At 49.4% G+C, this 13,679-nt stretch overlaps 1 protein-coding gene across 1 annotated transcript; it reads right to left on the reverse strand.

The window, feature by feature from the left end:
• Positions 1 to 4,926: 4,926 nt before the first annotated feature.
• LOC119310441 (putative serpin-Z12) lies at positions 4,927 to 6,159 on the reverse strand. Its single transcript, XM_037586194.1, has one exon. It carries the CDS (start codon positions 6,157 to 6,159, stop codon positions 4,927 to 4,929), a length of 1,233 nt encoding a protein of 410 aa, XP_037442091.1.
• Positions 6,160 to 13,679: the final 7,520 nt, after the last annotated feature.

Genomic DNA, 13,679 nt, shown 5'->3' on the forward strand with positions numbered 1-13,679 from the left:
CCGTAGGAAAACACGATAAATAAAGTATACAATCATACCAACCAAGATCACGATTAACCCATAGGACAAAACAGATCTACTCAAACATCATAGGATAACCATAGATCATTGCAAAATAATATATGGAGTTGAGCACCATGCTTAAGTAGAGATTACAGCGGGGAGAAGGGGTGTTACACCACTGCATAGAGGGGGAGAGAGTTGGTGTTGACAGTAGCAAGATCGTTGGTGTAGATCTCCGTCACGATCCTAGCCCCGGCGGCACTCCGGCGCCACCGGGAGAGAGGGGGAGAGAGCCCCCCTTCTTATTCTTCTTCCTTGGCCTCCCCCCTAGATGGGAGGAGGGTTCCCCCTCTACTCCATGGCCTCCATGGCGGCGGAGGGGCGGGAGCCCCTCCGAGATTGGATCTCATTTTCTATTTTCTTCTGTTTCGCGCTCCCCAGATCTGGCCCTTCATATGGTTTCTTAAATTCCCGGAGATCCATAACTCCGATTGCGCTGATATTTTTACATGATTTTTTCCGGATATAAGCTTCCTTGCACCCGAAGTATAGCTCCAACCGACGTTCGAGGAGGGCACGATACACCAGGGCGCGCCTGGGTCTGCTGGCGCACCCTGGTGAGTTATGGTGGCATCGGGCCTCTGTTTACGTTGATTCCACCTTCTAAAATTTGCAAATATTCTAAAATAATTCTCCATAGAGTTTCATCACGTTTGGACTTCGTTTGATATGGATTTTCTGCAATACAAAAATATGCAACAAACAGGAACTGGCACTGGGCACTGGATAAGTAAGTTAGTCCAAATAAATCATATAAAAAGTTGCCAAAAGTATGTAAAAGTTGAATAATATTTTAATGAAATAATCAAAAATTATAGATACGACGGAGACGTATCAACCGACAGCGATGCTGCGGGCCACGAGCCATACATGCCCCAAGCTCTCACCCTAGAGCAGCGGGACGTGCTTCGTCGCAGGAATGACCAGCTCCTCAACACCCCCATCACAGGGACGACACTCGAGGCATTGGCCATGGAGTCAACTCTCCAGGCCAGTTTGGCCGAGCGCGATGTCCTTGAACGGCTTCAGAGGGAGATGGAAGAACGCGAGCGCCGTCAGCCCAGTTCCAGTCGGCACAAGCGCCGGCTCTACTCGAGTGACCAGCCTCGTAAGTACCAAGTCCTATGTACTCCACTGCAAAATCTAGCAGCCACCACTCGGATCGCAGATTCCATCCAGCCCTCTGGCTCTTCGGCCAGAGAAGGGATTCGGCAGATCCAGGGACTCCTCAAGAAAACATTGTCGCAGAATGCAATGGTGACCAATCCAGAGACCGGATCCATAGCTCATCTGTGCGTGCGGAGGCCTTTCAGTCGGCTCATAGCCCACTCGGCTCAGGCAGGTGCCCAGCCACTTCCTCCTCCAGAGATCTTCATGAAGATCGGAGGCGCGATCGAGTTGGTCGCCCCAGCGCAATGACGACTATGATTGTGCCCTGATGCCTCCACCACTAGATGTGGCGTATGGGCGCCATCCCTACGACGACAGACGGACACATGGCAGCGACCGCAGACCGAGTCCTTCTCGTCCCACGAGAGACACTCAAGGCCCGTTGTTCAACGCGAGATCAGTTCTCGCTCAGAACCTGGTCGATAGAGGCAGGGCCTTGTGAGAAGGCCAAGATCACAATGTACTGAGTGGTTTCGTGCCATCAGGTCCGGAGTGCTTGAGCCGTTACATACGACTGGCTGAGATACCCAACAACTTTGGGTTGGCCATGGGGATCAGTAAATTCACTGGCAAGTCCAAGCCTGAGATATGACTGGAAGATTACCGAGTGGTAGTCCAAATAGGCGGCAGCAACGACAATGTAGCCATGAAGCATTTGCCACTGATGCTAGAAGGATCTGCTCGGGCTTGGCTTACTCAGCTCCCGCCAGGTAGCATATTGTGTTGGGACGACCTGGTGAGAGTATTCTTCAAAACTTTTGAAGCCACTTACAAGAGACCGGGTGGCCTAGCCGAGCTACAACACTATGTGCAGAAGCATAATGAGACTCTCTGAGAGTTTATTAAGCGGTGGACCACCCTACACAATATGGTGGAGAACATCACCAAGCACCAGGCAATCTGTGCCTTCAAGGCCGGAGCTATATACCGGGAGCTGAACATGAAGTTCGGCCGAACTGAGACCCCGACTCTCAGTCGAGCTATGGAGATAGGCAACCGGTACATCAACGGTGAAGAGGAAGACCGACTAAGGAACTGCAAAAGCCGAGCGGGCGACGCTCATCAGTTGGACAACAAGGGCAAGAAGCACAAGCGGAAGGCGGATGCTGGAGCGAGCGCAGAGGCTGCGGCTCTAGCCAGCCAAGGCAAAAACAAAGGCTCCCAAAAGCAAGTCACCATAAAGAGCGACATCCTCGACCAACTCTTTCAGATCCACATGAAAAAAGACAAGGAGGGCAATTTGATTATGCCCAAGTACACCACTCAGGGAGTGCCGGCAGAGTGACATGTCCTATTGTATCCTATAGGATTACAAAACTACATAAATTTAGATAGAAAAGTATGATACCGCAGAGAAAAGGATTAAAGTTTTATAAGAGGTTTGAGTAGATGGAATTCTTTTTCCCTCAAAATAGAGTACAAATGAAGTCTATGAAGAAAAAAAACTTAGGATTGCAATACTACGAATCAAATCCCTAAGGATTGGAATCTCCCAGACAGTTTTTTGGCTGATTGGCTTGTATACAAAGTACGATCAGATGTCTTGAGCGACTAATTTTTAATTAATATTTAATGACTGGCTGCTTTGCATCAATAAGCTCATGATACTGCTTTTTGGAAAAAAATATTAATTATTAGACTAGTAACACATCTTTAATGGGGTTTGTATATTAACCAAGAAACAACACATAACATTGCATATAATTTTTGTTTTCTTATCTTTAGATTGATCTATGAGAAAGTTCACATCTCAGCGACGACGTTAGTCCTCGTCGAGTTAACAACATAAAACCACCACACTAAAGGCTGACTTTACAATTTTCTTTGGCAAACACACTATGTTTACGGTAATTTTTTTGCCTAAACCAGTGATCGGCGGATGAGAATACTGAGCACGTTCATTTTTTTAGAAAAGGAGGATGACCCCCGGCCTCTGCATCTGGGAGATGCATACGGCCACTTTATTGATTATTCACGAGGACCGTACAAAGTATTACAACAATGTGTCTGAATCCACCATCTTGGCAACAAATGCCGCTACTCCTATCCAATATGATGAAGGGGTGCTAGCTGGGCCACTACCCAGACCACTCACCTAAGCCTAACATCAAAAGCCGGAAGCCGAAACTCATTCGGACTCCCCAGCCGAGCCACCTACCAGGACAATCTGGTCAGACGCACTCGTGTGTCATCGCCGCCATCTTCCACAGGTCTTCAGATCATATTGAGGCTTCTACCCTGTCTGGCCACTCTGTCATCGACGTCACCATGACGCCAGATAGCAACCTCCTCCTGCGCGAGCCCATCTCCGCGCATCGGACGTCGAGTCTCCACAGCGCCATGCCATCGATCTCCGCCGCCATCAATGTGTGAGATGAAGCACCGCTCCACCATCCCTCCAGCCAGCACTTGCTCCAAAACGATGCCCCCAGAAGGGAAAGCGATAAAACGCCATCATCATCCGATCCGGAAGACCCAGATCTGAGGTTTCCCCCTGAGCACCCCGAGCCTGATGGCGCAGACTGCCGACGATGCCTCGACCATCGGCAGTAGCTCCACCAGACGAGCGTCGCCTACGTCGCCGCAACCTCCAGGATGAAGCTGACCAGAATGCATGTGTCGACGCCGAACCACCACCATTTCCACCGCCGCTTGAGCAGCCCCCGAGCAACGCCTTCAGGAAGGAGCACGCCACCTTGGTGTCGTCGTTGCTTGGAACAGGGGGGTCTGAGATTTTCACCTGAGCTCCGGGGAGGGGTAGAAGAAAGGAGTTCCTCTCCGAAGCCTCCAACGAGGAAAGCAACACCCAAAGGCACTGCTATCGGAGTGGCCGCCACGCCGGCCAAGAGATTCCCCCGGAACCCTTCCAGCCACCGGATCTGCAAGGCCAGCACCCATGAACGGTGGCCGAAGCCACCAAGGGCCGGATCCGATACAGATCGGAGTAGATCGGGGTCTAGGACGAACATCACCATGGCCACCAACATCCAGCGAAGAACCGTCGCCGCAGCCGAAGCCCACCACCGCCCCGCCATCCACATGGCCAGGGAAGTGGCCCACCTGCCCACGCCGGCGCCGCCCGCTGAAGCTACGCCGCGTACCACCAGCCAGGGCCGCCGCCATGGATCTGAGGCTCCCCACGAGGGGCGCGCCCGACCAGCGCGAGCGCCAGTCCCGCTGCCGCCGCCGACGAACGCCAACGACGAGCGCCAGATCCCGCCGACGGGCGCCGCCATCACGCAGCCCGCCTCGTGCAGCCCTCCACGCCAGCCACCGTGGCAGCCCAGCGTCGCCGCGTCCCGCACAACGCCGCGTTCCGGCCAGGGTAAATCGCCCCACGGCGATCCCGCCTCGCGAGAAGGAGAGAAAGCCCCGCCGCCGCCCATGCCGGGCGGGCTTCGCCCGCCGACACGCCCTGGCGGCGGCGAGGGGAGGGATGGGGAGAGGGTCGCGGCTCGGCGGCGGCTAGGGTTTCCTCCCCTGCCGCCCGTGGGAGCGCCAGAGGAGGGCGATGCAACTCAAATCTGTTCTATATAATGGTCGTAATGGGTTCCACTTTTTGCCAATCTGGCGTAATGGTCGCGAGAGATAGTGTTGTGGCGTGTCCTGTGCATCACCGACGAACAATGTTACAATAATTCATTCAACGATCAAAGGATTCCACATTTTATAAAATAATTATTTACTATTCATCTAGCGAGCGAGAGGATTAGCCACGTGACCAAGAAACAAAACTGCATCTGTTCCCTCCTCTACCACGGCAAATAAGAAAGGCCGATCGGCCACAAAATCTACACCATACCCCGGTCCTACACTACCAAACCCGACAATGGCCGTGGCAGCGGCGGCCACGGTGCCTACCTCGTCCACCTCGATAGTGGCCTTGTGGTACACCCCGTTGATGGAAAGCCCTTCCCCGCCGGTCATCATGCCCGAGAAGTCGCCTCCTTCAAAAGCCCTAGTGACACCAAGCTTTCGCATGTCGGATGACAGTTCGAACTTGGACGTGAACTTGAACTTTGGGACCATGAACCGCCCGACTGGAACCTTCCCTGTCGGCGTGTGCGTCTTGATGAACTCCGGCGTCGACACGGCCTTGTCGTACAGATCGGCGATCTCAGTCTCGCTGTCCGGTAGTAGGATAAGCATGTAGAATTCAGCTTGCTGTTGCACGTCGTTCTTGTACGGCAGCTTGAGGGCCCTGAAGCCCGGGTAGACCGCGATGTGCTGTGACTCGCTTGTCGTCATGGATGGCACGCGCACGGTGGTGCCGCCTGGAATGTGGAACGGCGCGGTAGAGACGTCGAACGGCTGTGTCCACGCCCCTTTGAAGTAGAGAGCGTTGGCGAGGACGACCGCCGTGCCGGAGCCGACGGAGCCCGGAGGCAGGACTTCGAGGATGTGCTTGTTGGTCGCGTCCGCCACGAAGGCGTTCACGCGCTGCCTCGCCTGCTCGGCTCCCGACATGAAGTCCACGGATTCTACCGTTGCGTTGTACCGCGACGCGGCGATGGCCGTGAACTCTGGCTTGAGCGCCAGCATCCGGTCCACCCACACGCCGCTGGCGAAGGACGTCTGCGCTATGCCGTTGAGCCTACCGACGAGCTCGGTCGCCGCCCCGCGGTGCAGCTCGTTGAGCGACGCCGACCCGAGGAACCGCGGGAGCTCGCTAAGAGTGTCGCCCCGCGCACCGGCGGCCACCTTCGCGAGCGCCGCATGGATGGACAGCAGCGAGATGACGAAGTTGCGCCCCGTGCCGCCTTCCGACCGGATTCCGGTCTCCCTGGCGAGAGCCAGGCACGATGCGTTCCTGGACGCGGAGTCGACACCAGGAGCTGGAGGCGGCGCCTCGGCGAACAGGGTCGAGCTGAGGCGCCATGCGGCGAACACGGTCAAGCAGAACACGAACTTCCCGATGGGCGACATCGGAATCGCTGCGCTTGGCCGTGAGCTTGATGGAATCGTGTAACCCCCAAGGTTTTGGTTACCGAATGAGGCAATTTTACCGAAGGGGACGGGTAAATGTGGTTACCACGGTTACCGAGAAATACCGAGAAATACCAAGAATATTTCGAGCGAATTTTATAGTTGAATTTTGAATTCAAACAAGTGAATGAAGGAATATTCGAACCAGAGACCTCTCAAAACAGAAACTAGGTTGCTATCAACATGCCAGAACCAAATCTCATGGCATTAATTAGATCCTAGGTACTTTACTGTAAATCGAGTGTTTAAATTCAAAAATTTCAAAAAACTGGTATTTTTTGCTTGGTATGGCCATTTACCGAGGGGCACGGAAATACGCGGTAACCATGGGAAATCTTGAAATTTCGACCGGTAACCAAAACCTTGGTAACCCCTGAGGGCCGCGTGCGGTTTGTATTAATAAGAGAACAGCCGTGGCTTACACGAAAGGAGATCGCTAGGATTCATCATGGAATTACAGAAGGTCGGTAGAAGAGTTAGAACAGAAGAAGAGATAGAATCTAATACGAGTAAAACACCTCTCCTATCTCGCGTCTGGGTTAGGGTTAGGCGCACAATGAATTACTAATAGGCTGTTGGCCTAATTATCAATTTATTTATGGATCACTTAACCGGCTTAACCCTTCCCAAAAAAACAAAAACTTAACCAACTTATCCTTGAAAGGAAAAACTTGACTGACTTCAGCCGCTTCTCGCTTACTTCCGGACGTCAACTTCCTCCACTGTTTCATCTCTACTAGAGCCAAAAGCGCGCTTTGCTGCGCCGTCTTGCATCGACATTATTTTGTCGGACAACTCATACGGGAAAAATGGATCATTGTCGCTCACACTGGGCATCACAATCTGCTGTGTCATATACTCCCTACATTCCAACTTTCAAAATAAGTGTCACATTAGAAAGTGTAATATTTCTTAAATGGGCTTGAATTTGTAAAGTCAACGATTATGAAGAGGAGGTGTACGATTAGTAGCATATGGACATCCTTGCTTGATATCTTCAACACCCCAATTCCCAGCAAGAGATGAGACAACTAAGCAGCTTTTGAAAGGCCAACACATCACTTTTAAAATCTATATATCAATTTTTCTTTATTTCCATACTTTGATGGGAAGGATAGACCAAAATTACTATTCTTGTCTATATAATGATGAGAAAGGATGAGCAACAATATTTCAGACCCAAAAGGACAATAGACAAGTGATCATACGTTTCAGGAACATCACAATCACATAGATGGAACAAAATTCTTTTATGGAATTGAGGACATCTTTGTAATATTTTTCACAAGCAATCGATGTCTCGTATCTCCACTACTATTAAACAATCAAATAAGAACTTTCTTAGATGTACCCCGTAATTAGCCCCACCACACCGTCTGTATCAATCAGCACCGTACGATTAAACCCACAAATCTTAATCTAACAACCCTCATTAATTTAATAGCTCTATGTGTGGACTTAGCAATTTTCGAAGACTGGCCGTGATCGCTAGCTACCCGTTCAGTAAAATCAATCTCTTCTTCGCTTGACGAATCTACCCGCCACCCCCCAGCTGCCTCCCGAGTTCCGACCACCATCGTCGTCCGCTAACGCGCCTCGCTCACGGCGCCGTCCGCCCGCGTGCCTCCTTTCGCCCCAATCGGAGGCAGTATAGGCGGAAAGGCACGTCGCGCCGCCACATCTGGAGAGGGAGGGGCAGGGGCACCAACGTCACGCTGGATGTGCCTCGCAAGTGAGCAGCAGCCAGGTTGATCCGCTACATAAATTTCTCTCTAAAGCTGCTTACTCTGGGTTGCTTCCAAATGTATATCGGCTGCTTCCAAATGAATTTGTCGTTAGTACTACATTTTTGGTAGCAGTTGCTTCCAAGTTAATCTCTATTCCTAATGAAGCAGTTGGTAGTCTCGCTTCCAGGGTTTTTTTCGTCCCACCTTCCATGGGTTTTTTTTGGTATCTCCTCCCACCTTCGCTGGTTTTTTTTTGTAGATTTTTTTTCGTCCCTTTCCCCACTTCATCGGTTCATTTTCGCGTCACCCTCTCACACAACGAAAGAAATCTGAACATATCAGAACTTTCCATACTGACGCAAGTTATTATTTAGTAATGTAGAATCAATCACGAACAATCTCTAAAGATCAAATCTAAATTAATTAACATTACCTTAAATCATTCAATCACATTAATTAGAAAACAAATAATTGATTTTCAGCAAAATCGCTCAATCACATTAACCTTACCTTAATTAGAAAACAAACAAAGAAAACAATACATCAAGGCGGAAGTAGTAAATAAACTCCCTTTCTTATGACATTGATATGATCTTCCCTTCCCTCTCCATTGTCGAGCATCATTGATTCTCGAGGCCGATGCTTGGGCTGCGTCATTGGGTCACGACGGTGCCGGAGGAAGAGGACGGCGAGGCCGGCTGCCGCGGCACCGCGTTGGCCGCGGTCGGTGAAGGGGGCGAAGAAGGGCGGCTTCCCTGGCCCTGGCCGTGGCCGTGGCCCTGGGAGTTGGTGCGGTGGAAGCGGCACTTGAAAGACCCGGCGTGGGTGGCCGGCACGCAGACACACTTGGAAGCGGGCCCGTGGCCCGCGCCGAACGGCGCCGACGCCGACCCGGGCCACCTCCTCTCGCGTATTCTTGGAGCTGTGGCAAATATCACATAATCCATATTGTTATGCTCTAGCGTGTGTGTGAAATAGATGGATTATGGTCCCGTACCCAATAAGATGGATATGTGTGTGTGTGTGTGTGTGTTAGAGAGAGAGGGAGGGAGAGGGGGAGAGAGTGAGGAAGAGGGAGGGAGAGAATGTGTGTGTGAGGATTTGATGGTAAAAAAGGCCACCAATGTCACTTGATATGTATGAGAATATTAATATTGAACTCTTAAAGTTAATGTTGCCCCGTTGCAACGCACGGGCGTTCTTCTAGTTGTCGTTAGTATTCCTGATGTTGTTAGCCTCTTCTGCTCTGGTTTGCATGTGTAATTGTTTATCTCTCAAGTTTTGATTGCACAATACAATTTAGTTATCTCTGAGGTTTTGAATCCACCATAGTACAATTTAGTCTCAATTACGATGATTCATTCTGAAGACAAATTTTTCAGGCTTTTAGCCCTATTGCTCAGAGTTAAAATAAAATATAAGCGTGGGCACAATTTGTCATGTAGTCTAATCATGAGCTAGCTGATTTGTAATCAACCGGGCCATGTGTGCGCGTCCTTATCAAGCCTGGTTCAGAGAAAGGCACTCTGTTATCTGTTTTGCTCATTAGTTTTACCCAAAATAATAATTGAATAACTCAAGCCTGGTTCTATGCTGAAGCTGACATTCTAAATATCTGCATGTTCCTTTTAGATGTACTCCCTCTGTTCCTAAATATAAGTCTTTTTAGAGATTTCAAATAGACTACAACATACGGATGTATATAGACATATATTAGAGTGTAGATTCACTCATTTTGCTCCGTATGTAATCCCTTGTTGGAATCTCTAAAAAGACTTACATTTGGGAACAGAGGGAGTACAAGCAAGCAGGAGAGCAGAAAGAAAACGAGGTGCTCTCCGTTGTTCACTCCCTCTTGTTCTTGATCCATGATGCAGGGCTCCAGGATTTTGTAAGAGGTCAATGTACTAGCAGCTGCATCCGCCATTTACCCGTGAAGCTCCTGAAGTACTCGGGATACGAAGTGGTTGTCTGCGTGTCCAAATGGTAGGGATTCGACAAGATACCTGGAGGTAACCCACCAGACCAAGGCTTAGCTACTTATGTTGTTCAATTTTCTCCAGATTGCTGTGTGGCTGAGTTGTTTGTTGTTTTGCCAACCAGGTGATCATGAGTACATTGAATATTAGTGGATTTGAATCATCTTATGGTCTGCCTATAAATGTAACTTGATCATGGTAAGCTAGCTGTTCCATCAACGATCACTTCCTTGATATTCTTTCCGTGCGTCTCCTTGTGAAATACTTGTTGGTGATGTCTCTTGTTCATATTATGTTCCTTGTAGAATTTTTTGTTGCAAACTCAATAAGGATAGATGATAACAGGACATGAACCAAAATATACCGACACCTATACCTTTGTTTTTGTTGAGTGACACAACTTAATTGGACAAATTTAACACAGGTGTATGTGTAGTGCTTTTCTACCGACCATATTCTATTGGATGTTTGGCTCTTCGCCTTACAATTTAGGTTGGAAATATACTGGATTAATAGTGGAAGCCATTTTTGCTTTGGTGATTTCGTGAAGTTCAGATTTTGGTTTATCACTATTCAGACTAATCTATGTAATGATGCTTGGGATTTGCCTACAGTACATGAATTTAGTATAAGTTTACATAAATATGTAGACATGTCGAGTTGTTTGCACGAGAAATTCAATCCAGCAGAAGCATTGCCATTGCTATTTTGTAACGCCCTCGATGCGACTATATCTCCCACGTGTCGAGGCACGACTTAGAGGCATAATCGCATTGAAGGCATATGTCGCAAGTGAGGTAATCTTCACACAACCCATGTAATATAATAAGGAAAGACATATATAGTTGGCTTACAATCGCCACTTCACACAATTACATGAATAAAGCATTACATCAACCAAATACAATCAAGGCCCGACTACGGAACCAAAATAAAAGAAGAACCCAAATGCGACAAAGGTCCCCGATCGACCCCAACTGGGCTCCACTACTGATCAACTAGAACGGAAACAACACAAAGGACAAGATCTTCATCGAGCTCCTCCTGAGCTTGGTTGCGTCATCTGCACGGACTCAACGGCACCTGCAAGCTGGTTTTGGAAGTATCTGTGAGCCACGGGGACTCAGCAATCTCGCACCCGCGAGATCAAGACTATTTAAGCTTATGGGTAAGGTAAAGGTATGAGGTGGAGCTGCAGCAAGCGACTAGCATATATGGTGGCTAACATACGCAAATGAGAGCGAGAAGAGAAGGCAAAGCACGGTCGATAAAGGTATGATCAAGAAGTGATCCTGGACTACCTACGTCAAGCATAACTCCAACACCGTGTTCACTTCCCGGACTCCGCCGGAAAGAGACCATCGCGGTTACACACGCGGTTGATGTATTTTAATTAAGGTCAACTTCGGGTTTTCTACAACCGGACGTTAACAAATTCCCATCTGCCCATAACCGCGGGCATGGATTTCGAAAGTTCAATCCCTGCAGGGGTGTCCCAACTTAGCCCATGACAAGCTCTCACGGTCAACGAAGGAATAGACCTCCACCCGAGACACTCCGATCAGACTCGGTATCCCGGTACAACAAGACATTTTGACAGGGTAAAACTAAACCAGCAACACCGCCCGAATGTGCCGACAAATCCCGATAGGAGCTGCACATATCTCTTTCTCAGGGCACACTCAGATGAGCGCTCCGTACAACTAAAACCAAACCTCGAGTTTCCCCGAGGGGGCGCTGCACAGGACTCTAGTTTGGACCAACACTCAGAGGAGCACTGGCCCGGGGGGTAAAATAATGATGACCCTCAGGAGCGCGACTCCCAAGAGAAAAGAAAAGGCTAGGTGGCAAATGGTAAAACCAATGTTGGGCATTGCTGGAAGAGCTTTACTTAAGGCGAACTGTCAAGGGGTTCCCATTATAGCCCAACCGCGTAAGGGACGCAAAATCCGGGAACATAACACCGATATGACGGAAACTAGGGCGGCAAGAGTGGAACAAAACACCAGGCATAAGGCCGAGCCTTCCACCCTTTACCAAGTATATAGATGCATTAATTAAATAAGATATATTGTGATATCCCAACAAGTAAACATGCTCCAACAAGGAACAACATCTTCATGTTCCAACAAGGAACAAACTTCAATCTTCACCTGCAACTAACAACGCTATAAGAGGGGCTGAGCAAAGCGGTAACATAGCCAATCAACGGTTTGCTAGGACATGGTGGGTTAGAGGTTGAACATGGCAATTTGGGAGGCTGACAAGCAAATGGTAGGCATCGGAGCATTGGCATAGCAAGAGCGAGCAAACTAGCATAGCAAAGATAGTAGTGATTTCGAGGGTATGATCATCTTGCCTGAAATCCCGCAAGGAAGAAGAACGAGTCCAAGAAGAAGACAAACGGACGAAGTTGAACGGATCCTCACAAACGCGACGTTATCGGAACCAACCCGAAGGAGCAATCACCGGAAAAGAAGCACACAACATAGTAAATAACCAACACATCAACATGGCATGATGCACAAACGAGTATGATGCATGTCCGGTTTAATGAAGCATGGCATGGCAAAGTGCACAAGCAGTTCTACAAATTAAGTGGAGATCAATATGCAACGAGTTGCATATTGACGAAACACCACAACAAGTTATTTAGTTTGATCTCGTTTATGTACTCAACAATATTAAATGTTGGTTAACATGGCAAGAGGGGGAAGCAAAGTAAAACTACCTATCTAGTCAAGTTTAAATGAGGCCGGAAGCAACGAACAACAATTCCGGAAACTCCCCATATGCATATTTTAGATTAGGTCCTGTTCTGCCCTAAACACAATTTTAGAGTTGTTTAATATGCAAATAAAGGTCACCATGATAAACTAGGCAAAATTCTACCCCATTTACATATAAAGTTTATTAAAATTGGAGTTACGGTTATTTAGTTATGAAATAAAGCATTTTAGCATGGCAAAGGAGCAAATTAATGCAAACAGCATCTTTAACATTTTAAATATAGATGAAAGTTGGATATTATTAATCTACACAAAATTCTGAGCAAGTTTCATATATAAAACATTTTAATCCGATGCACGGTTCGTGAGTTATTAAATGCATGAACATGAGGGACTAATCTGTAAAACTGGCAAACTGAGGATAATAGACAAATTCGCAGCCCCTGAAAAAAAAACATATCGGGCCGAATCTGGGGCAAGCCCACAGCAGGCAGGGAAAAAGAGAAAAGAAAAAAAAAAGAGGCGGGCGCTGGGGAACTGCTCACCCTGGGCTCGGCCCGGCAGAGGAGGAAGGAGGCCGAGGCGGGGGGAGATGGGCCGGATCGGAGGAGGTTGGCCCAGGCGAGCGAGGCCCTCGTGCTCCCGCCCGAGCACGAGGCCATGGCGGCGACAGGTGGCGCAGGGACGCCGGCGGGAAGGTTGGAAGGCGCGGGGAGGTTCCGGGACGGCGCTGCTGCAGCGGATCCGGACGGATCTGGCCGCGGGGGCTCCGTTCCCGGCATCGGTGAGGGCCACCGACGTCGAGCGGAGCTTCACGAGGCGGCGGCGGCAGATCCTGCGGGGAGAAGAGAGAGAGCGAGGTGAGGGAGAGATCGGGCCAGAGAAGGAAGGAGGAGACGGGCGCGGAGGCCGGTGACCTGGTGCAGGCGGCGGATGGCGAGGCAGAGGACGGGCGGCGGCGTGCTCCGGTCGCCGGAGTTGGTCGCCGGCGACGGCGCGAAGGCGGCGGCGCAGATCGGGCAAGA

Source organism: Triticum dicoccoides, chromosome 5B (genome assembly GCF_002162155.2).
Source record: "Triticum dicoccoides isolate Atlit2015 ecotype Zavitan chromosome 5B, WEW_v2.0, whole genome shotgun sequence".
NCBI classification, from domain to species: Eukaryota; Viridiplantae; Streptophyta; class Magnoliopsida; order Poales; family Poaceae; genus Triticum; species Triticum dicoccoides.

Excerpts from the sequence above, each read along its gene's own strand:
- LOC119310441 (XM_037586194.1), bottom strand. The coding sequence starts at position 6,159 with ATGTCGCCCATCGGGAAGTTCGTGTTCTGCTTGACCGTGTTCGCCGCA.